Raw genomic sequence first — 25,193 nt, forward strand, 5'->3', positions numbered from 1 at the left:
ATAAACGTATGAATATGATATAGGAATACCAAATAGGTGATTTTACATTGTGCTAACTCTGTATCTAAGGGCACCCCACCTTGACCGTACGATAATGATCCGTCTGTTTATTCTCTATCCTGCAATCCTCCCTAATCCGCTGCTGAGCTGAACCTTCAAAGCACTGGTAATATAACTACAACATTGGCATTGTATTCGAACGGCTTCAAGTTAATTCGACAAGAAAAGTAGTAGCATTTAAACAAAACTACACTTTATATTGATCATCTACTGTGTAATTAATTATTCGGAGTATTTTTTTCTATTATTCACAGATGACAGTATGGTGGATGCAACTGTTTTTATCAAGATTCAGTTTTGTTTTTCTTTTGTTTTTAGAAAACTAAATACCATACTTGTTCAATGTTGTTCCTTTAAATGGCATTTTGAAGAAAGCGGTGAAGAGCTTTCTTTAAGATTGGCCTTTTTAATTTACTTAACCCGTCCTAAAAATTAGTTTGCGACCGCATGAATGAACATGTACTTACCACTCCGTCTGTGCCTTCCTAATTACAAGCTAAGAAAGCTAATTAAACGAGGGGCACTATGAGAAGCTATTCATGTCCAGAAGAAAACGTGTAGCCAGAAAAACGAGTGCCCGCTTCAAAGAAACGACTAATTGTGCCCACTAAGAAACATCGAACTATATTTTGACAGTATGCTTGTATATTTCTAGCATATGATACTTTGAAACTTGACCAGATAAGGAAACGTAAAATACATCCTGAATAACGTTTTTGCATTGGTCTTCTGAGATGGGTCTTCGAAATATGTCGCGAACCATAATGTCTTGTTATTCAATTGTGCCACGTTTATATGAATATGGAAGCACGTCTGTCCGGCATTCAAGCTGCATGAATTGGAAATTTGGACATTATAAAAAAAAAAAAATCATTTTTGTTTCTTAACCTTGCATTATGGAATAATACGATGACGCCATTTGTTTGCCTTGTTTATGCAAAGGGGCGCCGTGCGTGCGCAGTCGAACGATACTACTGTTACATTAAGAACTACCTCTCTGTTCTATGTAGTGCGGCCGTATTATGTCTTTCTGTATTATTAGGTCAATAACACTGTCAGCAATGAGCCAAAATGAAAGAAAATAGGTGGTTAGCGGTAAGACTCCTCACAAATTCTGGCTTGAGTATTTATAACATGAGGGTCTTGGGCGTTCAACAGATATTCACACCTAATGCACAGTTTTTGCAGTTTTTATATATATATATATATATCAAATGAGTCGCGAGTTAAGTAATGGATGGCTTGGAATCCGTTCATAGAATATAGACCGAGTTTCTCGTGCAAGGAATCTTGTTTGAAAGGCATTGTAATAATACCAAACCACACATGTATAATTCTATACCATTGATTTGAAACAATATCGAAGGGCGAACAGATACAGACACTTGAATAGACCACGAGGATATTTTTGTAACTGTGCATGTTTCACCGCATACAAAATTAAAAATATACGTATGTATCATTACCTAACGCGAGTTTATTGTTACAGGCATACCAGTTGTCTCCAATCTCGTTACGGAGTCAAAAGTTGCTTAAGTCACCTCGAAAGCAAACCCGAAAAATTAGCAAAATCCCTTATAAGGTGCTGGACGCGCCTGATCTTCAGGATGATTTCTATCTAAATCTCGTTGACTGGAGTTCTACGAATGTTCTCAGTGTTGGGCTGGGTGCGTCCGTATATTTATGGAGCGCAGCCACTTCACAAGTTACACGGTTAGTAGATCTTGGTTTATCACGCATGCGATGTGGGTATATATATATATATATCGATGACGTTCATGGTACTAATCAGCCCCAGCCATAACGGACCAGCTTTTGTTAGTTCTTTAAACCTATCTTCTGCAACAGAGGTTGCCTATATGCCATATAATGGAATGAATTAACGGAACGAGATGAAGTTAGCTATTCTGCCTTACATAATCCTATGCGGATAGTAAATTCGCATCAAAGTATTATATAAATAAACACTTAGCGACCCAAAAACAGAACGACCGATTAGTTGCTTACTGTTAATAGGCATTGCTATGAGAAACCACTGGCTAGAACCCTACAATGCTAAATTAGTAGATCAAATGACTAAAAATGAACTACGTGAAGGTATAGCGGTTATCGTTGATACACATGTTGCAAGTATATGCGCGCTGGTGGGGCACTGGTGGACCGATTCTACAAATGAGTATTGTTTTTCCGCTTTTATTTTGCATTTTCCAGACTGTGCGATCTACAAAGCGATAGTGATACCGTCACTTCGGTTTCGTGGTCGGAACGGGGCTCGTTAGTTGCCGTAGGTACGAACAAAGGTCTTGTACAAGTGTGGGATGTTGCTGCATCAAAAAAGACGGTCTGCTTTGGGGGTCACAACGCACGCGTGGGGGCGTTAGCTTGGAATGGGGATCTGCTCTGTTCCGGATCGAGAGACCGCAATGTGTTCGTTCGGGACATGCGACAACAGCCGCAAGCTGGTGTCGGAAGTCCTGCACGCAAGCTAACTGGCCATCGGCAAGAGGTGTGCGGTCTGAAATGGAGCCCAGATCAACAACACCTTGCCAGCGGAGGAAATGACAACCGTTTGCTCGTTTGGACGCTTCAGTCCAATACGCCGTGTCAGACATATACTGAACACCAAGCGGCGGTCAAGGCGATAGCATGGTCGCCGCACCATCACGGCCTGCTTGCTTCAGGAGGGGGTACGGCCGATCGATACATTCGCTTCTGGAACACGCTAACGGCGCAGCCCATGCAGAGCGTGGATACAGGCAGTCAAGTATGCAATCTCGCCTGGAGTAAACATGCGTCCGAATTAGTCAGCACGCATGGCTATTCACAGAACCAGATCGTCGTATGGAAATACCCCAGCCTTACGCCAGTCGCGAAACTCACGGGACACAGCTATCGGGTATGTGTAAAAATGAGCCTACTATTAACTAAGAGGGATTGGATGAGTCAAAAGGCATACCTTGACGTTAACCTACTTTTTTTTATTGAAAGTAAAAGCGCAATATGTTGAACAAAAAGTGCAAAAATCTGTAAAGTTATTTAAAGTATGCCTCCAATGGTATCATCAGGTTTGTTAACATTTCAATAATAGACGGCAAACCTGTCATTTGTAAATTTTAAACTTCTTTGGAAAGAAATAAGGAATGTGGAAACTGATGCGTTCTGGACACGTCTTGAATGGAAGGAAATCAACTGAATGATTCAATATAGCCCTCCGTAGAATTCAATGCTGTTCGCATTGTTTAGCCCTACATGTTCTTCTCTCGTCTGTAACGCCTGTTCTAGGTTTTATATTTGGCGGTATCACCGGACGGGGAAAGTATCGTGACGGGTGCTGGTGATGAAACGCTTCGATTTTGGAACGTGTTTTCAAAGGTGCGGTCTACACGCGAGACCAAGAGTGTGCTCAACCTCTTCACCGGGCTTCGATAATATACGCTATATAGTCAATATAATAAAATTATTATGTACTAATTAATTTAAAGAGCCGAGTCAGGCTAGCATCGAATGGGAGGGAAGTCTCAAGTCGTCGACCAAGTGTTCTTCGGATACGCGAAAAACCTAGGACTTCGATATGATGACGAAGAGAATGCGACAACAGAACGTGAATTGCTGGACGGATCAGATACGAGAACGTTAGAATATAGACACGATTATATCCGCTAAGACGTCAACATACTGGAACTGTAGGAACATGTACATGAAGATTCGTAGGGAGGTTCTCTTCGGAAAACTAGGCTAAAAAATTAGGCAACGCATCACACGATGGTGTTCATAACGGAAACAAGAAAAAGGTGAAAAATCCCTTTAGAATCCACCCTCAGAACTATCAGCTTATTATTAGAGGAGACATTATGTGGAAAAAAGACAACATTAGTAGCAACAACTAGGAAGACTCTTATAATCCAGAGGAACGACCCCCAGGCTACAGCAACAACGAAAAGACCAACATCAACAACATCAAAACAATATCAATCGCAAAAGCTCCACCACACGGTAAACTAATAAAAATATTAAATATATACTTTAAAAATCTAGATATATATATATATATACAAATATATATAACAAAACATTTAATAATATATGCGAAAAGAAGGAAAAGTCGCTTGTTGGATACAAACGCATAAGCGTTCTCAGTCTCTGTATAAATCTGAAACAACTGTGAGACAGTGAGGAATACGACTGCGTGACATGAACGAATGGCGAAATGATCGATCTGTATAAATGGTACGGGTGGAAAAATGCCGTGGCTGTACCAGGTTTCTTGTTTGCATGCGGCCCAACGTCATGGCACACATCTAAATATGACAACAAAGCAAACGGATCATGGAAATGGCGATGGTAGCTAATGACGATGCAGATATTATATGGATCCTGCGTCGAACCTTCTCGTGCGAGCTTCATGGCCGGTCTCGTTGGAATTATAGTGTGGATATACTGATCATATTTGTTTAAGAACGCGTTGGTTGGTTAGTTTGCTTGGAAAGTGCAGAAAAACCCAAGTCCCATTAACATGGTTACACATTAGTTTCCGAGCATGCCATCGCCATTAATTATATATAAGTAATATAAATATTAATTATAGCAGACGTGTTTAGGAAATTCTTTGAGAATATGTTTTGTTGTGCGATAAACAAAGGACAATAGGAACGAAAAAATGTCGCTACTTGCTCCGAAAAAGTGACACACTCTACGAGGATGATTAAACAAGAAAATTAATTGTATATGCACCGCGAACGTCGAAACGCAAAAGAAACGCTCGTGTACATGGAAGCAGAGTTCTCTGATTGAGTATTACCTACAATAGATAGATAATCGGACGCATGTTTGAACGGAACAACGTTTACATTGAGCTATTGAGGTCAAGGAAGCCATCATGGAGTTATATATTATTGCTATATTTAGATGATTATCGTTTTGAGGGGTGGCACAACTGACTGAAAGCTGGATAGGATTGCGGTTATTGTTCTGCGTTGTCTATAATCGATCAGTTAATTGATATAATCGATTGTTCCGACTAACTGACTGACTAATTGACTGTACAGTAGTACGTTTATGCAATTACATTATGTACCATTTCTATTATTCATATTTTTGTCAACGACTATTCTCCAGTTTGATAATTACGCCTGTTTTTTTTTTTCATTCAGTAGTCAAATGGTACCGGTTACTAAGATTATATATATATAGTGTGTGTAAGCACAAGGATAGGCAGGAAGAGGTACGGCTTGGCCAAAGATGACAGACTGGCTAAATGGAACAGAGGTGGCTAACCTGAAGCATCGGAAGGCAGAAACAAAGAAGACTCGACGAAATTAGCTTTATAGCTAAAATTAGAGTTGCAAAATGCACACAACACATGCCTCGAACGATGCGGACCGGATGCCAGAGACCGTTTGCAAGCCTGATGGTAAGGTCCGCATAGGACATTTTGTCAGAGGGAAATGTGGCAGTTGATGCGAAAACGAAGCTTACCTTACGAGGTCAGAGTGCGTGAAATCTGTCAAATGAACTGCTATCTAGAACAGTGCATACCGCTCCTCTGTAGTCAAGTGTCATCATTGCACTAAAAAGCCCGCTCCTTGTAAGGGGCGAGGCTTCTCCTGTGCGTACTGTGTCAGCCTCTAGTCGTCAAACTGGCGGGAAGAAGCATAGCAGATACTTATAAACCTAACAAACATAATATTAATAATAATAATGCACGGGGGAGTTACACAGTTAGACTTGAGCAAACAGCAGTTATGATTAGTACGAATGGCGTAAAATAAATTCCATAGACAACACGAGGCAATTTTCGGTGCGAAGTTACGACCCGGCCGTGACAGCTAAATTCGCTGCTACAATCGTATTTTCAAGTGGATAATTAAACTTCTAAATGGAAACAAAAACTAGCACTACACACAGCAGTGCTTACAGGGACGATCTGGAAGTGGGGCAAAAAACCATAGGAAAAATTGTCACGTTCGCGTTGTAGTGGTTCGCGAATTTCGGTTAATATGGGCTAGTAGTAAAACAGAATGATCGGCATATAAGATCTTTTCTTCCTAGACCATGTTTTGCTCGCGATAATGCGAAAACGTTGGATCATCAAGCTAGCTAGGTCTGTTTTGCGGAAAGAATGGGAATGCAAGCAGTAACCGTACGACGCATGCGTTTATATTTACTGAAAATTATTGAGTTCATTTCGCACAATGCATTATTATTCATGCTGCGGAAAAGCAGGGCAATCATTTTTTATTACTACCTCTATCAATTATGTCTAAGCTGCTTCCTGTCCGGGGCGAGTGGTTTGTGGCAATACCTGTGAATACACTGTACAGAGAATATATAAGAAGCGGAAAGGAGAAAATAAATTTCTGCATACATTTAAACGTACTTCTCTACGTCTCTCTATTCATATGCATTTTATATAATAGAGAAAACAAATTTGTTATTAAGCTATGTGTTTCGTATTTTAGTAATGACTAACTGCGTACTAATTAGTTAGCACAATTGCCGGGTTTACGTTTTCCGAGAACGGTGTAAATTTCGATCTCTATATCACAAGAACAACAAATTCGAGAACGGTACTCGTAGTGGCATAGGAAGGAACAACAGCAGCATTTAAGCTTACGTCGAACTAGGTTACAATAGTTTCAAGTAACGAACATTTTCTGCGGAAAATTTAAATCCCCAGCTTTAGAGCATGAACACCTTCCAAAGAATGCCTTCGCTCTTTTCTAATGCCGGCAAGACTTCCAAATTCCAAAGCAATAGGTGAATTTATACTATACGTTCACTTGTTGTCCTATGTCCCTTTGCGCAGCTAACGCTGCCGATTCCTGGCAGCGTTTTTAGCTCTAATGTTAACCGACAACGTCATAGTATCCTCGGAGCCTGCTAATACTACTATATGAACTTCTTGGAAACGGTACGATTGCGTGAAATCATAATTTGTTGGACCTATTTATGGCTACCTAACATGCTGAACTAGTAACGACAAGTTTCACCTTTTTATAAAGCTGTAAAAATATATTTTCAATATAACACAAAAATCCCTAGGTACACATATCCTATGAATCGTCGACTATGTACACTTGCTCGCATCAATCAACCACGACCACTAATTCGTGCTAACCGCGATGGACATTTTTCATTCGACGAAGGTAACCCTACTATTAGATGCCCAAACGTTTCCCCATCGACTTGCTGAGTTCATACTAGCATATCGAAGACTACATTACATACTCTATCGAAAAAATAGCATTATGCACGACAGACATTATAAAGAAGTTACAATTAACTTGTAACGTGTGTCGTACATAATGCCTTTTTTTTTTACACTACAATCATTTCCAGAGTACTCACTAGAACATCTAGAACAATTTAATTTACGTTACCACGATGCATTTTAGTTATCGAATGTTGCTAGTAGTATGCAGCAGAAGGTATCTGCGACAACGGACGCAGTGTTTTATACAGGGGGCAGGACAACATAATAGTGGAAACAACATAAACGGCCATAATTTCATTTCAAAGCTTACATCTATAAATCATTAATTTACAGATTATGTAACGCGGAGCGATACGCTTGATCAATAGCTTCTAGTTGTACTGAGCTTGAACCTTTCTATACAGTTAATGTCAGTCTATCATTTCACTAAGCAAAAATCATTTAGACTAGCTTATTCGTGAACTACTCTTTCCCTGCTATCGTATCGGCCCATTCTATATATAGAAGCTGTAGGCGATGAGTGAAATTTCGTTGTAGGAGTGCCGTGAATGCCCTTGTAAATTAAGACACAGCTTGTATCAAGGACAAGCGCATTTCTTCGATCATATTAAGCTATGAAAGCGATCCCAAGAGAAGGAGCTCTTGTGACAATCGCTGAAGTTCACTGCTAAATAAGCGGTTCGCCATAAGCGTCGCTATAATCTATAGAAGAAAAACAACAACTTTTGCTGACGTTAGAATCGCAAACGATTGCCGCATGTCTCCTCACGCCTCCTGTTTTACCCAAAATGAACTCTCATCTGGGTCGAGTCAAAAACGGGCCTTTGCCAACGACCGATATTCGTTCCCAGCAGCACATGTCGGTCTATCTGTTCATTCATACAAATGCTGAATTCCTGCGTGGCGCGTTGCGAAATCCCACTTAAGCAGAATAAATATCGGATGACAGCCCTGAGCACTCTCGCTACTGACTCGAGTACCTCGGGTTAGACGGGTCCAATCCTTTGCAATCCGTAATCAAAACAGGTGAACACCATTTTCCATTCGGTCATACCGCGTACGGTTCGTCGCATTTAACAATGAAGTATAATAGAACAACTGTATATCGCAAAAATCAATCAACCAAAAGCAAAAAACTTTGTGGAAACAACGTTCCAACTGTTCTAGCAATAATATTCTCAATACACCTATATATACAATTACTGCTAAATGCATGGTCCGGTGGTAGCAACATTTGTAAATTAAATGAAAATAATAAAAAATCAAACCCACCCCAAAACGGCAATTTTCTCCGTGGCAATTTTTTCCCTGCTATGAATTTTACACATCTCTTTACAGACTAGTCATCACAGTGGAAAATCAGCGTCTATCTATGCCACCATTTTCACCGATGCTGCACATCAATATACCTGCATTATTATAAATGCAGTAGCAAACATACGCTGCTCATCTTACTAACCGTAGCGGCTTGTTTGATGTCTTCCTTTGGCTAACACATATATAGAACAGACAACCAACAGTAACGTGATACGAACCCGGAAAAAAAACGGAGGAACGAATTAATGCTCTTGGAATTTGCCAACTAAAAACCTGGGAATCGATTGAAGAGGCTCATTATGTAGCGAGTCCGGGAAAGTGTTTTCTGTGCAGATTCGCAGTAGATACGCGGCATTATGAGATCTACGGGATTGCAGTATGAAGTAATAATGGCTGTTACAGCAAAAGAGAAAAGGCTCTCTTTTTGGTGGCGACAGAATCCTGAACGAAGGGCAACTGTCGAACCGTTTAACAGATCGAGCGAGAAAATAGAACACGGCCAACAAATAATGATATATATTGCATTTGTGTGCACCGTAAAGCTGCCTCTGGCCCGACAGCACAGTTTTGAAAAGTTGTCATTAATCTATTATGATTAGAATCGAAACGGAATTAGACAGGGCGGATTTATTAGACTAGCTTTAGCTAGACAAGAAATGCATTGTAAGCGCTAGGCCATTTCCTGCTAGACTCTGCGTGTTAAACCCGTAAGCGAATTAATTTAGTTTGCAAATTCGTTTGGAAATGACAAATGCCGAACATACAGTTATTAGACAACTGTATGTTTGCCAAATTACATAGTACACCTGATAGTCTGTTAACGGCTCTGCTACGAATGTGCCTTTTTCCGTAACCCTGTGTGTATTTTCCCACAAATGTAGAATTTGCAGTTTCATAATCAGAAGCTCTAGGAGAGTATCGTCTTCGCCATTGTCGATAGTATCATTGGCTCAGGGAGTCTTGATCTAACAAAGGATCGTTTCAACCGGCAAAAACAAAATTCATGGTTGTGTCATGGTTGAACGTTGACCGAGGGGCTGCTGCTGCACGGCCGGTTTCCGGACAGTTTTCTTTCGTCGAGCTTTTCTCGGACTTCGAGAGACAGTCTTACGCTGAGCCCCAAACGAGATGTTGATACAATGAAAGTCCAGTAGATTGACGAGAGTCTTGTCGTTTACCCGGATTCCGTGTTCACGTAACTCGCGCTTAAAATCAGTTACCTCCAAGGGTTCGTAGCGAAGAATCTTATCGTATAAAGATGGTGTATTCCTGATATATCTACAAAAACAAATAGACAGCACGTGTGCGATTGTATTTAGATTTTTGAGGCTGAGGAACCCACAGGTTTTCTTTCTGCATGTGAAGAAAGGGGTTTTCTACGAGCACCTATCGTCGGATTAATTACAAGCTATATTGACTTTCAGGTACGTATATACTATCGAGTAAGAGAATTTTGCCTGGCACCTTTTTAAACTAATTTAAGCAATATGATTGAGTATTTCTGAAATTGACTATTTTTATCCTGTTACCAATTCGTATATCTGTTAAATTTTCAGTAAGTTTTCGGTATGTAACTACAAGTATAATTTGCTACTTGAACCCCTTCGAATACGATTGGAACAGTTTTTACGCAAAGTATATGATGCATGTAAATAAATAAGCCATAAAAACGGGCATTTCAGCTTACCACATTAGAGGGTCGTCATCATCGCTGAGAAGAAATTCGAGTAAAGTTTCAAAGTTAGCAATGGCGTATTTTTGATTTTGCTTTTTATAAAAGGCGTACTAAAAAGGTCTGCTCTTATGGGGTAAATGAATGCAAACTTTCACAAAGTCTGAGGCGCAGACGTAAGTGTGTCGGATTTTCTGCAGTTCCAAAAACTTGTGCAATGGAATACAGACCTCGTAATTTTGTCCTCAACATTATCGCTGATCTCCTCATCGTCATCATGGATCATCGTCTCCTCTAACGGCAGATCTCCATCACTGTCATCACTTGACGACGAATACGTGTTTCGTTCTCCTGTCGCCTCCTCTCCCTCTGGCCTCTCGTTATCCGGATGAGAAATCTCCGGATGTGTCGTCTGATAGATATGTTTAAGAATCTGAACAGCTTTCCGCTTGCCAATACTGGGCTTTATACCATACTGGTTGAGTTGAGCATGCATTTCTGGCGTCTTCATCATACTGAACCTCGGTTGCGGCGTAACGTCCAAACCGTCAACGACCCGGGAAACACCTAGAGGGCTTGACAAAGACCCTGTTGGACTGCTTCCAATGCTAACCACAGCTTCACACAGCCCAGCCACATTTGGCAAGTCATCAGGCTCTTCGTTGCAGTCATTATCTTCGTCGTCGTCGTTTAACGGATGACCCGGCGTAGGCTGACTGAAACTTTTACGGTGCAACAGTCTTGTAGAAGTGCTTGGAGAGCTCATCACGGATGAAACTGACGAAGGTGGAGCGTGCGAATGAGCCGCCGATGAAGCGGATTTTCTCTCTGGCGAAAGTCGCTGACTGGATAACCGTTGACTTACGGACCGCAAAAAAGCTGGCGGCGATGGAAGAAGGTTGCCATCGATTTCCTCTTCTTCATCAGGTGGACGTCGAGGCGTCGGCTGAATGGGGCTAAGCAGGGGAGGTGGCTGCGACTGTATAATGGCTCCTACTACAACGTCTTCATCGGAAAAGAGATCAGAACTGCTACCTACATCGATCGGCTGATCCGCCGAGCCTCCTGTAGTGCTGACCGGTACGCCGGCGCCTCTACGCCCGTTAGCAGATTCATTTGCTACCGTTGAACGATTCTCACCGGCTCCGCTCTTCGAGTCACTCCCACTAATAATTCGAGGTAACGAGGCAGTTGTTCTTACGGGCGTCGTTTGATTTTGGTTGATATGACTATTGCTTGTTATAATATCTTCATCGTCATCATCACTAATTGGAGTGACGAGTGGCGTGCTATGCTGAGTGCACGCAACGCCTGGTTGCGGCAGTCGTGGCGATTGCTGGATTCGGTGTCGGTCATCATTAGTTGGCGCAGTGACCGACACGGTCTCACAGGTAATACTCATGCGAGTCTTTTTACCAGAACTGGATCCAGTGTCGCTGGCATTCTCCGATGATATTTCCGACCCAAGGCGAACTCGCCGACGACGGATACTCGGCGACGGGCACCGCTTTCTGCCTCGTGCTCTCGAGAGCAGCGCCGTTGCCGAACTTGCTCCTCGGCTGACAAAACCCAGGTGCTGTTGTACCATTTGCGCAGGTTGTAACTGCGAAGGTAACGGACTGGGTGATCGCTCACGGATAAGTCGTGCTGCCAATTCATCGGTCTGATATTGGCAGCATAGCGTGAGAAGATCTTTCCGGACCCGGCCTTCGACGCTAGCTACAAATGATACGTCGGCCGCATACAGAAATCGCAGAAATAGAAGGACAGCCTCTGAGCAGCACCATGATAGTTGCCAAAAACTCGAGTCAGCACTAACCGTCTGTGTAAGCTTGGGGCAGCGTACGAACAATATTGTTTTGTGAGCGCGAATAGGTCGGTCTTCCGTTTCGATGACCAGGTCAGAGCATTCCTCCGAGTCCACAAGTCGCAGATACGAACGCTGAAGGTCGCGTAAAGAGCCCTCGTCATACGTGTTTCTCGTGGAAGATTTTTTACTGCTATTACCATTGGTCGACGAAGTCATGGCAGTGACTTGTTCCTTCTGTCCGTTATTATTCTTTTGGGAAACGCAATTATCGACCCAGTCGAGAACTCGTCGATCAAGATCAGCTGGCAACGGAGCTACGACGGAGTGGGTAGGTGTACATGATGGGCTCTTGTCTGGCAATCCTCCGACTATCGATGGAACCTAAGATGGAATCGTACTCTATCAGTAAATTTATCGAACAACGGTCAATACGGGGATGTCGACACATTTACAAAGGGCTCATAGTGTTGTATACGATTTAAGACCAAAGTCTTAACGTTAAATGTGTCTGTGAGGTAAGTAAAAACAAACGTTCACTACCTGGTAATTCGTGACTATTTCTCTTAGGGCTGATATCTCTCTATTATCTGGGAGGCGCTGGTCGGAAGTAGACGTTGACGTGACAGCTGTTGCCTCGGTAGCTGTCGGCGAAACCATAACGCATGGCTTCTTGGCAAATGGTGGAGACACTGAAGAAGTGGGTGGTGCAGTGGGTTGACATGCGATGACTGTTCCACGTTCCATAACTTGAATAGTCTCCACGCTAGAAACGTGCATATATATATACATATATAACGAAACACCCAAGCTGAGGTTGAAAGTAATTCAGCGACGGCTAGATGGCATTCACATGAATGAAGCAAACGAGTCGTAAACGCTCAAAAATTAGCACACACATATGATTACACATAATTAAAAGCTTACCTAATGGTGCAAGGTTTATCCTTATCGTGCAAGCTTCCCGTTCCACTATCCAATGTTCTAGAAAAGTTTTTTTTCCGTTTACTCCCTCGGTGCTCGCAATGATCTCGATTCCGTTGGCGATGTTGGCCTGAACCGTTCTGGCCGTCCCGGGACGATTCGTTCTGCGATCCCTTACCACTTGGCTTCTTCTCTTCATCATTCGTAGTGATAAGAGCGCCAGCAGCGGAAGACATTTTCAAAACATCTTTCACCGAACACTTCGGATCGCTGACCGCAGCTGCACTCAAAACCTCCCGAGCAATTTCCTTTTTCTCCTTGGGTCTCTCCCTGGCCTTGCTGTCTCCATCTTTGGAACTGTCCTTCTCAGGTTCTTTTGAGCCTACCCGACTGTTTTTGCTTTGCCTGCCCTCCTTTCGTCGTGATTCCTTTTCCTGATTTGCACTTGTAGAACGTGATTCTTTGTTTGATCCAGCTTTAACCTATGGAACAGCAAGGAAGGGAAATTATAAATTTGTGAAGTTCTTTTTCTTTAATGATTAACGATGTGTTTTCTTGAAGTCGGACGCAGTGGTATAAAACTGGTCCTTTGGTATAGTCATATGTGCTACTTGAATGGAACGAGTATTTATGTAGTGTTTTCATGCAGCAACGACGAAATATTTCAGAATGTGTGTTACATATGCGGAACATTCTTTTGTATCTGGCGGCTTCAGTGAAACGAATAAAACCTGCACTTTTCGTAACTTCTTAAACTACGCCAATGAAAACGAAGGTTCGTTTTATGTAGTTACAGAGATACCTTTTCCATTTTATTAATACAGCAGTCTTGGTGCAGTGGCAGCTTTTTAATATTTGTTTTCTTGCTAATTGCTTGGTCCTTCGTAACTTCGTCATTTATTACCTGCTTAGCTTACTGATGCTTGCATTATTTACGCCATTCATGGCCCTTTTTAGTGCGAGTTACGCACTAAAATTGCACGACACGTACAGGCACTCAGATTCGCAAAATTTAATGTTGTGACTCCCGGCTATACTTTCAACATTTCGACAATATCTTGCACAAATTAGCATTACATATACCTGGCTGGTCTCAGGCCTTGCGTACTTCATAGCTCTTCGGTTCTGGAGACTTCTGGGCATGCTACTACGAGAAGTTGAGGTGTACACACTCGGCCTCGTAGCCGCGAAGCCTCCATATTTCTTGCGGTATAGATAGCCCTATTACTGATCGCTATGTAATTTCGACCTGTTCCCTAAAACTACAATAAATGTTACACACAACTATTCTATACTAATATCTGGTAATATTAGATGTGTTCCCTCACCTGACTCGGAAAGGTAACAAAATGACAACGGATGCAGTCCTTACTAACTGTTGTTAAACGTAGTTCATTCGCTGATTCTTATGTAATTCAACTTTGGAGGGCTATTATTTTTCGCCCACGTGTACGTTAAAGCCCCGCCTTTGCGAGTATTTTATGTATTCAACACATTCGCGACTTATGCTGCTACATAGACGATATTATGTGACCAGCTTTCTTACCTAAAGGTACCACCGGTATTAGGCAGAATGGTGCGTTTAGTTGAAAGTAGATGCGATTAATATTCAACTGTCGGAATAGTTTGAAGACAGTTGAGAAAAATTGCCAAAAGATTCTAGCTCCAGTTATTCTAAACACGTTTGAAGTGATGAGGTGATAAGAATAACAACTTTTGGCTAATCTATCCGATATTTTCTTAGGGCCCGCCATATATAATGCAACGGCAGCTTGAAGTTAGTCATCAATGTAGCGAAGCCTATGACATTTCACTTTATAGTTACAAATGCATGTTTGAAGAGTCATGCCATAACGTTAGTTCTGCGAATAATCATGGAAAATAGTTGCGTGCATATACGTAAGCACAACGGCCTCATTTCCATAGAACTCTTCATTACGCTTATGACAGTGTTGGTTTTATTCGGTTCCTCGTATGCGCAGGTAACTCATTTACGAGTTTACCCTAATGTGGAAACAAACGGTGACACATATTTGCAAATTTCTATATTTAACCATAAACGTGCTACCTTCCAGTTTTATTTCAAACAAGTACTAACACTACAACATGGCTAACGTGGCCTCTCCAAACGAGCATACATACTCATAACTCAGGGCGTATATTGCGTATAAGCTTGCTTAACACCTTTGAACAGATCATCCGCTTGCTATTCGGTAGAAACGCTCTCAGCGATGAAAAACTGTGCTGATTTTCAAATAAAATCACGTTGGTCCACTTAAGGCCATGATCTGGCTTCCCTAGGAGTAAGGCGTACGCCAAGCATGCTTTGCAATAAAAGCTTGAGCCCTCGATTTTATAGAAAGTTAAGAAAAGGCTAGTTCAATTACAAAAGGAGTCTGTATCAATTTTAATGCCACCAGAGCTTAAATCAGGAACTGCTATGCTTTAAAATTTACTCAATGGATCTAGCAGCTATGATAATCACTGCTGTAGTGCTTTTCGGAAGTTCCCGAAAACCAAAACTAGAAAACTTGTGATATGAGGAAAGTCCACTAAAGAAAAAAAACTCAGATGATAAAAATTGAGTGGACGGCCTCTTCGACAGATCGTTTGCTTCGGCACTTGGATGCTCTTGCTAGGGCGTAAACCCACACTTGCTTGTAAGCCCTCATGGACAAGACTGTACGAAATCTACAGCCCGAACTGTCGAACAGTTGTTGCGGTTGCTGCATTTTCCTGACTCAGTTATTTCATTTCAGTGCTTCATAGAAAGCTCCGCCGAAAACGATCACCGTATATTCGCATACGTGCGCTGCGGTAGCGACACGACCCTGAGAAAGATACCCATGCGAAATTATACCTTGCTCCACTCAAATAATAGGCAGATAAGTCTCAAGTCCTATTCCTCTCGTTAGTATCAGCATATTATGCCACCACATCTACGTGATCTATCTTGCTTTTCGTTTAACTTCATTTTGCAGCGACGGAAAAATTACCTTTAACACAACTGCTCTAACGCTTTCACAGTAGTTCCTATTAATGTTAGGTTAACGTAGTTTGTAATATATTTACGATGATGAAGTATGAACTATGCAGGTAGCTTTATAATATATTTACGGTGATGAAGTATGAACTATGCAGGTAGCTTTAACTACCGTATTTAAACTAATGTAATGTGGTTTAATGATGTGTACAAAAGAACACAAGAAAAAAGATCAGTAATAATGAGATTTTTTTAAAAACAATCTGGTAAGATAATTAGTACAATTCTCTTTTAATTGGTCTAGCAAAATTATATTTTCCAATGATATAGGATCCATGTAAGTCTTCTACAACGATATCGGTTTGATTGAAGACTTTAGTCCCAACCAACAGAACCCCTGCTTCCTGATTACTCGGTACTAACTTGTCAGGAAGCTTTGTGTCTTCTGTCTTGAGACCTTTACTTATAGTTTGTCTGATACCTTTATTTAAGGCAGACGAAGGCTAAGTTTTTCTTCTTTAGAATCGCGAGTCACCACAGTAATACAATGTATGAAATTTAAAGGTGTGATCCCTTTTGAAGTTTAGAGCAATTGACATATATTGGTAAATTTTAAATTACTTCCTCCATCACAAAACTCTATGTCTAAGATCTGTTTAGGTACCTAGCAGTAAGCAAGTCGTAATCTGGAAGGCACCAGTCGGACGTTCAACCTAACACGTAGTAGACATAATAAGGTGAAAGGCGTCAGTAGTATTTTAATGTAAACCTGTATGCCCAAAAGGGGCAACCGCAATAGTGTGAAACAAGTTTTTATTACCAATCAGTAAACATATCAATCAAGCCGAACTGAAGTTAAAAGCTACTATTCTTTCAGCTAAACTTGCAGGCTAAAGATACTTAACCTTTGCCTTTGTAAACGTCCTGTAACCTTAATAACGAAGAAAGCGTATTTTTATAAGAAAAATATGTATGGATATCAGTTTAAAGCCATGGCTCCAGTTACCAACTAATAATTTCAGTGAACCTATCCTTTCCAGCTCGAAAGTGATCAAGCATTTACTTTGCGTTGTCCGCAGAGATCCACCGTTTTAGAAACGCCAATCTGGTCGAATATATTAACGCAAAACAAATAGAAAGCACCATTAAGCGGAACGACATGCTAAACATTTTCTATTTAAATCGTAGTATCGTAAGTGACGATAAATGACATGGGATGTGGCATAATGTGTGGCAAGTGCTTTCAAGTAACCGAGCAAACAATTTGGATTATAACCTTTTATCCTTTTTCCTTAGGAATCATTGACAAACTTCATTGCACGTAATTATAAAAAAAAAATTTATGCAGTCTATAAAAACAAATCAGTCCACACTGCCTTGGAACCCTAAACTCACCTACAATCAATATTGCTCTGCTCTAGATGGTGGAACACAGTATGCGCTTTCAGTAGTTTTAGAAAACTCTAATGAAGATTAAACAAATCATTGTACTAAGATCACTGAGGTGCAAAGATCCAGTTGGATCACTAAGTTTAGGCACTTAAACAGTATAGTAGACTTTATAAATCATGTTAGCTTCATATGATCGGTTCGTTCAAAGGATGCTTTTCTATTAAATGTTTTTTCTTCGTTCTTTTATTCCTAGGCATGCGGCGTTGTGCACACTAGCAGGTGTCACATATTTACTTTCAGCTCGAAACAATGGCATCAGCACAGGCAACGCACTGTTCATAATTGGTTTACCATACTAGTACCACAATAACGTTTAGCAGAACTAACGGATGTAAATTTGAGTAAGTCTATTAACAATAAACGTTTACCTCCACAAATTGACATCCACTTAAGGCAGCACACGTTCGACGATTGCTATACCCGCCAGAAAACGTACCTTGAAAACTGTACCGCTTGAAACTTTGTCGCGATTTGCCGGATCACTAATTTGACAAGGAAACACTGAAGCACTATGAGTCTGTACCACCAAAAAAAACCTAAATAGATAAGAAGCACATCACCTGGAGCCGCCCAATCGCCGAGCTACAAAACACATTTTTTTTTTCATGAATGGGTGCGTACGTAGGAGCATGCGGCCAGATAATACCTTTAATATCATTCGTATACGAACGTCACAGCATCTTTCTCTTTGTCTGACACTAAACGTCAGAGTAGCATCAATTGATAAACAACACTACTCATCCGCAACATCTCACTGTCTATGAAAAGAAAGCGGGTTTTTACCCCTATTGATCAACTGCTAAGCCCAGATGCTGCCGGTGTAGCCTCCCACTCACACAGTGGAGCATGTGTCCGTTATCCGCAGCCCTATGACGTTACTCACTGAATATATGTTGCTAGGTAGATCGACAACTACTACTGAAACATTGAAAAGCGTCAAAATTGATTTTTGTAACAATCTTACCTTCAGACAAAAAACTACGACCGTATTCTACGATCCATTATAAAAATGCGTCTTAGCTCAGCAAAGTTGCTCTGCATATGCCTTACAAACAACGGGGCATCCACTTAATTGCTATTATCATAACTGGAACACATTATCCCATGAACATCTTACAGCTACGGCGAGATTTCAAGTTGCTGAAGATAGCATAGTTGCAGTCTTTACTATGCTGTTCGTAAACGATACATCTCACAGCAAACTACCCTCCCACTCCGTCCATTATGACGTTAATGCTCACGCAAGCTAAACGTCGTCGTTTTCAAACGCAAACCAGTAAATTATCGAAATAGAGCCCAACAATCTAAATCAAATATTGAATAAACATACTTGTTTGGAAGCATAGTAAGCGAAAGAAAACCGCAAACCACTATTGGTAGAAATAAAACCCCATCCGTGGCTATAGTAACCCACGAAACTGCAGTGTATTAATAAATGTGTAAATACATAGTCTTGATAATTTTTTAATTGTTATCAGTTCAAGCCCGTTACTCACAGCTCTCGTGAAGGTTCGGCTGATTTAGCGAGCTTAATATATAGCGTTAACATAATTTTTGTTTAAAGAGACGTACGCGTTTTCCAAAAAGGCGAATTTAATATACATTATTAGGTGACTTTTTTTTTTGTTAAGATAAATATTTTTGAGAAAAATTTGTTTTGGACATAATTAGGAGAGGCAAGTTTGTGTGAACTGGCTTTATCAAAATGATTAATCGTTTTTAGAATATTACAGTGCTGTAATTTTGGCTTTATATGCAGCGGATAATTGCCTCTTACAAAGGTCTTAGCCAAACAGTGGTCAACACAGAATTAAAAACAAAAATCAAGTAAAATACATTTCGTTTTAAAGGTTATGTCAAGTACCCGCTCATATCTCACGCTGTCCTGCGGTAGAGACGGGTATTCCAACGGTGACCAGCATCTAAATGGCTTTGCCACATCGTATTTTCTAAGCCTTTCTTCAACTTAATAAGATAATGTATTGAAGCCAAACGACGGTTAGTTCAAATTCCTTATACAGAGAGTGATGCAGCGTTGTATTTATTAAACAAATGCTTGCATTACTAAAGGGTTTTTCCATAATCTCGAGATGAAAGCCAACATGTGTTAGTACCATTCTCAACTGACGTTAGAGAAACATTTTAGCTAGTGGTACCCACTATTCCGTTTTCCCTGTGTGCAATAGAATATGTTACGGGCTTCGTTCTCTTACGGTTACGGGTTTTTTCGTAGTTGTGTACTAAAAATTCGTTAATCGAAATACGAAACAAACAAAACGTACAGTACTGTTTTCCGACTCCTTGTTGTTCGTTGCTTCCAGCTGCTGCTGCTGTTGCTGCTGCAAAGATGAGCGATCAGTTGTCTCACGTTGCGAGCATTGCTTGCCTCTGTGCGGTACATATTCCTCAAATCCTGGTACCACGTAGGAACAATTCGAATCGTCACCCAAAGCTAGGTTGTACATTCGAGGTACTTGGTCAACAAAAGAAATGTCGCGCTTTTGCCGCCTGGCTGGCGTATAAATGGCCGAATTTAGTGGGTGCGACAAATTTATGCAAGCCTCATTCGTCTGCCGTTGCTGATCTGGACGTCCGTGATTCTGCGACGAAGAAATTCTCTGAAGACTCTTGCCCTTTGTTTCCTTGACAGTGGCACCCTCCATACTTCTTTTCGTAGACAACAATGCGGCCTCCCCGGTGTCTTCATCCTTGGTGCTCAATCGATTACTATTACTGTTTTTATTGTCATGATGGGGATTGTTCCCACCTACCGTAACGATCGTATTCGTTCCATCATTTTCCCCCGGAGGCCGTCCTGGCGACCCATATTTTTGTGTGAGCAGCGCATGCAGTCTCTGGCGATTAGCCGCGTCCCTTTGTTCCGGCGTACACGTGAACAGTGCATGTAATGTTCGCTGTGTGGAACGGGCCTTCGAAGACGCGATGGACGACGCCGGAACGGCAGGTATTTTCCGCCGTTTGATCTGGAGGATCTGCTTCATCATGCACCCGGGTGAGCAGTAGAAGTCGAAAGAATGCCAATTCAAGCTGCGCTAGATGCAAGCTACGCTTACTGCTAGTGGACGAAGGACGACCGAGCTTCAGATGGCGGTTTCAGAAGAAGATTTCAGGGGGGCGGCATGGAATCTCCGAGATGAATTGTGCAATGTGCTCTGTTCGCCGCAATGCTGTTTACATGCTGCAACGGAGCGAGCATGTCAAAGGTCAGCTATAGATAATTGTCTATTTCATAAAACTACCAGATTTTACTAAGTAATGTTACTAACATTAAGTTATTAAAAACAGGTAGACAAGCACAACCTTCACCTATGACTATAGCAATTATCTATAATCCACATTTCTTCTTTTTAAAGCTGGATCTTGCCCGAAAATAACGGGATTGTAGCAGTGTTAAATATTTGCGTCGTCAAAAATTTAGATAAGCATCGAATAATACAGTCAGCAGAAAATTAGATCTATGCAACGACACAAAATAGCATCTGCTTAAATTAATGTACAGTTGAAATGAGAAATAATCATGCTGGGAAGAAGCCACGAAAGGTTATCATAGCTGAGCCGGTTTAAGACCGACCGTTCGCATCCATGTTTCAAACACTGCGAAGGTAAAGACAGAGGGTAAAGTCAGCAGAAGTTCGCAAGGCTTCGTAGTATTCATTGCTGCAAACGTGCCATAGTGTAAACATTGCCACCTGGGAAACCCTGTACTTGATACTATAACGCCAATAACAACCCATAATCATCATCGATGCATATCGTATCGGCAGCTAATTTGCGTGCACACCGTCTTATCAATGCTGCTCACTGGAAACTCTGCATAGTCAAAATGCATGGTTTTGTCATCCATTCACCCAATAAAAGCCACAGTTCCATGAGATTATCGTATTAAATGGCGTGTTTTTCGTTTACTATCGATTGTAAACTCATGTCGGCGGTATAGGTAGCTGCCTCAGTACTGTGCAGCGGATCGACATTATCAACATCATAGGGGCGTCTGTCGACCGATTCGTCACCGTAAAATCTGAAATATTGCCGTTACTGTATTAGATTCGTTTGCTGACTTATCGAGCTGCTTCTGTTACCACCGCTGGCCTAGCTCCCGGTCGGTTGTTCAGTTGGACTGAAGTCGCTACGCTGACGCTGGCAACGCTGGTGGCGGCGGTCGCTCGTCGGCCAACTGCGCACAGCTGTTGGCCCAGTATCATTCTGTTCTCACGTGAAAAAATTACCGATTGTGACCAAAAGGCAGTCGATTGCCAACCAACGACAGGCAGACAACTATGAATGCAGGCCGCTAAAGAATTGTCCGATCCGGCATGTCCCTCTGTATATAGTAATTATAGTAATAGTGGTGAGACCAACAATAGGAAGTTCACAACAATATAACAACATGCTAACATAGCCATCATTGCCGCTGTTAATGGTTTATGCATTCGATAGACAAGACGAGTGAGGACAGACGATTGAAGTCTTGAAACTGATTATTACAGATATGAGCACCGAGTACAGCTCAATCAAAAAATAATCCAAAGTTGGCTTTGTTCAACCTCGTTGACTACGAACGGATTCTCTGTTCGCGTACCTCCCCCGCTTCGTCTGACCAACTTGCTTAAATATTTCCGGTAACTTTATAGCATCATCATCATTATCATGAATATTAAGCCCAACGTCGATTTCGATTGTCTCTTCCTCGGATTTCATTATGGACGCCGTTTCGATAGCCACAGGCGACTCAATATGGTAAAACGAGCATATTTGACAATTCAGTAGATCAAACAACACTAAACAGGAATTGAGTTTGTTAAAATTCAAGCTAATCTGTTAGCGTCGCGTTTACTCTCATCATTGAACAGTCCTGTTAGTTTGGAGCTACCGGTAATAATCCGTTCGTCAATGATGAATTAGCCGCCCCACTAGCGTAATACTAACGGGATACTCCGCTAGTCGACGTAGCAGCACAGCAAGAAACAGAATCAGGCACTGAACTTCGCTTGCAGACCCGCTTTCCTCAGAAGGATTGACCAGACCTGGGAGGCCACGACACAAGATCACCGCTAGCTACCATCAACAGCAGCAGTAGTTACCTCTGCACAGAGGTATAAGCACGCACTATTTGCCACCATGTACAATAACAATTATGTCTATTTGACTTTAGAGCAGGTGTAAGCAATGCGATACGGTGGCCGCTGTGTGGCCACACTGCAGTAAGCGATTCCATACCTACGCCACACCGCACGGATCAACGAATCGACCAGCAGACGTTCGATTTGAGCAACGTATCCCTTTCAAAAAATACACGATTGTATGCACCGCCAACAAGGTTACGATCATTCACGATTCAGTCAGTTGAAGCCCATCTATTTATTATGTACACCATGAACACCCACAGGTAACGGACACGCACAGAGTTGCCGATAGGACCAAGCAATAATCGACGCCCTAGCACAAGCTGTCACCACTAGCACCAAACTGAAGCCAACTAGCACAGCTCTATTCGATTCAAGACGCGCGAAGAAGCACTCACCGACAAATCAGAACAACGGGCCCATGGCGGGGCACGGCGACGAGAGCAGAGGCGCGCTCGGTTCCAATCAGACTCACATATTGTTACCGTTGTTGTGTCTTCCGTCGTCGTCCTTGGCGTCGTGGTCTTTGCGGTTGCCGTAGAAGCTCACGTGTCACCGCAAACCACTTCGTACTGCCTATTACTTCGCCTGACGACTCGCACCACTGCTGTTGACCATCACAGCTTCGCCGCGACTGCTGCTTCTGCTGCTGTTAACGGCGGCGGCGGCGGCGGCGGCAGCAGCGGCGCAGAAAGAACCAACGAGTAGAAACAGCACTACCTCCCAGTCAGTAGCAGTGGAGCGTTGTTGGCCCGTTCGTACTGGAAACTACAGCAACGCAGCAGCCGCCACCGCCGCCGCCGCCGCCGTCGCCGTCGCCAACGCTATTAGCTGCTGTAGATCGCCGTATCATTTGATGCTGGTGTCTGCTAGCTCCGCTGCGTTTACCACAAGACTGCCGCCACTGCCGCTAATGACAACGGCTGGAACTGCGGAGTATCATGTGGATAATTAGTCTACTATTACGATCCGCAGCTAAACAGCCGCCCTGTAACGAATACGAACCGCGAACAACGTTCGAGGCGCTGTCGCCAGAAGCAACAGCCGTAATGACGATTCTACCGAACCCAAAATATTACCCACTCGCCAATCAGCCCTATAGCATCTGCTCCTCATCAGCCACTTGACGACGATTGGCAGCTAGCAGCCTCCATCTATCAATCGATCTATGCTTATACTGCTCTGGACAGATCCCGTGCCGGGCCATCTGCTAACGCAGTAACAGCAGCAGCAACGATGGCGCCCACTGAGTGCTGACAAACAAATAGATGAAATAGGTGTTAGAGCGACTGGCTGTGAACGGCCGATGTTTGCTTGCGGTGTTTTTTGCCTAACAGCGTACCTCTTCGCTAGACAATGCACACACTCACACGCACACACAGACACCTAGTCACACGCACACACACACGGCCGTCGAGTTCGCTCCCTTGCGCCGGCAGACACAACTTGACTGTAAACACTCTAGCCCTGAAATATGTATAGACAAAAGTAGAAATATATCTGTGTACATAGATACATAAACGCTGCTATTGGTCACTAGCGGCAACAATAGCGTAAATCATCGACAGCGACATGGCAACAGCTTTAACATTAGTATGAACAAAAGCAGCGGCAGCTCGCAGCGGCACTACCATGTCTGGCAACAGAACAGGGAGCGACAACGACGTCAGCGAGCGGCGGTGAGGGCACGCAGCTGTTGGCAGTGGGTATTCTGCTGGGTTGCCTGGGCAGGCGCACTACAGAGGGCGATATAGCATAGCAGTAAACGCTGGAAGAGATCCTTAATGCAACGGCTGTTGCCTGGTTACTTGTCGAACGACAACGGCAGTATAATGATGCCGCCGGCGTTAAGTGAAAAATGCTGTTTCAGTGGCAGCAGCGGCCGCTGCGACAACGCCAGTCTCTGCCGTATAACGGTTTTGGAAGGGTTGTGAGCCGTTATTGGCTGCTAAGCAGCACACGGCAACCACCTGACCCCCGTCGCGTAGTCAACCAGCAGCACCCACAGCAGCATCGTATCCGAACAGCTCGCCAGTTCTGCTTAATTGTCCCTTAAGTCAGCTAGTCAATCATTTCAGTTAGTTCAACAGCAGCTTCAGCGTATCACTGTTAAACAAGCCGACAAAGACGAAGGGCAATATTGACGCTTCAGGCTGTGGAAGAAACAGACGATGCGTCTAGATATCCGAGTTTGCAGATGTCAGAAATTCGCGCGTCTGATATAGTGAGAGGTCCGGAGGCTGCCTCGGCCGTTAGGCATCTACCACGTTTCCGGACAGTCTAATCAGGATCGGCACTAACAAAGAAATGAGCTTAAGGAAGGGCGTGTGTTTATCAGTACTAGGCCGGGCAAAGCTGAGTCCAGTCATTGAGGCTGGATCAAACACTACACTGAATTTCTATATATCTCTCAGTCCCAGCTGTACGCAATAATACATAAAATCCGCCTCCAAAAAAGGCAAAATAGCAGGTTTACAGGGCCAACCATCAGTGGCTGTAGCAAAGCTGGTTAACAGCTAAAGATCATCCTCATCATCGCTGCCGCCGCCACCGTCACACAGGCAACGAGCTTGAATCCGCTTATCCAAACCATTATTATGAGCGGGCGAGTGGATGAACAA

The 25,193-nt window shown here is 42.6% G+C and overlaps 2 protein-coding genes across 6 annotated transcripts in view; one reads left to right on the forward strand and one right to left on the reverse strand.

Annotated features, from left to right (window-relative positions):
• fzr (fizzy and cell division cycle 20 related) overlaps window positions 1-6,435 on the forward strand; it is a 9,408-nt gene extending 2,973 nt beyond the window's left edge. Inside the window, exons 3-5 of the mRNA XM_022836575.2 lie at window positions 1,550-1,773; window positions 2,272-2,956; window positions 3,343-6,435. Of these exons, the coding sequence (XP_022692310.1) occupies window positions 1,550-1,773; window positions 2,272-2,956; window positions 3,343-3,489 (1,056 nt within the window). The 3' untranslated portion in view covers window positions 3,490-6,435. The remainder of the gene's footprint in view (window positions 1-1,549; window positions 1,774-2,271; window positions 2,957-3,342) is intronic.
• A 608-nt stretch (window positions 6,436-7,043) lies between these two features.
• Window positions 7,044-25,022, reverse strand: LOC111262365 (uncharacterized). Of its 5 annotated transcripts, XM_022836574.2 has the most exons (7): window positions 22,971-25,022; window positions 19,711-20,627; window positions 12,997-13,475; window positions 12,613-12,835; window positions 10,493-12,453; window positions 10,278-10,301; window positions 9,733-9,868 (listed from the first exon to the last, which is right to left on the reverse strand). In XM_022836574.2, coding segments are annotated over exons 2-7 (3,411 nt in total). In that variant the 5' UTR covers window positions 20,434-20,627; window positions 22,971-25,022; the 3' UTR covers window positions 9,733-9,867. The 5 variants fall into 5 exon arrangements, with proteins under 5 accessions (XP_022692303.1, XP_022692307.1, XP_022692306.1 ...); XM_022836568.2 differs by lacking the exon at window positions 10,278-10,301 and having other exon boundaries at window positions 7,044-9,868; window positions 22,971-25,020; XM_022836572.2 differs by lacking the exons at window positions 10,278-10,301; window positions 22,971-25,022 and adding an exon at window positions 22,851-22,933 and having other exon boundaries at window positions 7,044-9,868.
• Between the last annotated feature and the right edge of the window lie 171 nt (window positions 25,023-25,193).

This window comes from Varroa jacobsoni, unplaced genomic scaffold (genome assembly GCF_002532875.2).
Source record: "Varroa jacobsoni isolate VJ856 unplaced genomic scaffold, vjacob_1.0 scaffold_656, whole genome shotgun sequence".
Lineage (NCBI taxonomy): Eukaryota > Metazoa > Arthropoda > Arachnida > Mesostigmata > Varroidae > Varroa > Varroa jacobsoni.

Bases quoted from the DNA above. Each gene is read 5' to 3' on its own strand.
- LOC111262365 (XM_022836568.2), bottom strand. From the start codon at position 20,433: ATGATGAAGCAGATCCTCCAGATCAAACGGCGGAAAATACCTGCCGTT. The intron at 13,476-19,710 runs GTACGTTTTGTT...GCTGTTCCATAG, and splicing joins AGGAGTCGGAAAACAGTACT to GTTAAAGCTGGATCAAACAA. The intron at 9,869-10,492 runs GTCTGTATTCCA...TTGTTTTTGTAG, and splicing joins GTTGAGGACAAAATTACGAG to ATATATCAGGAATACACCAT.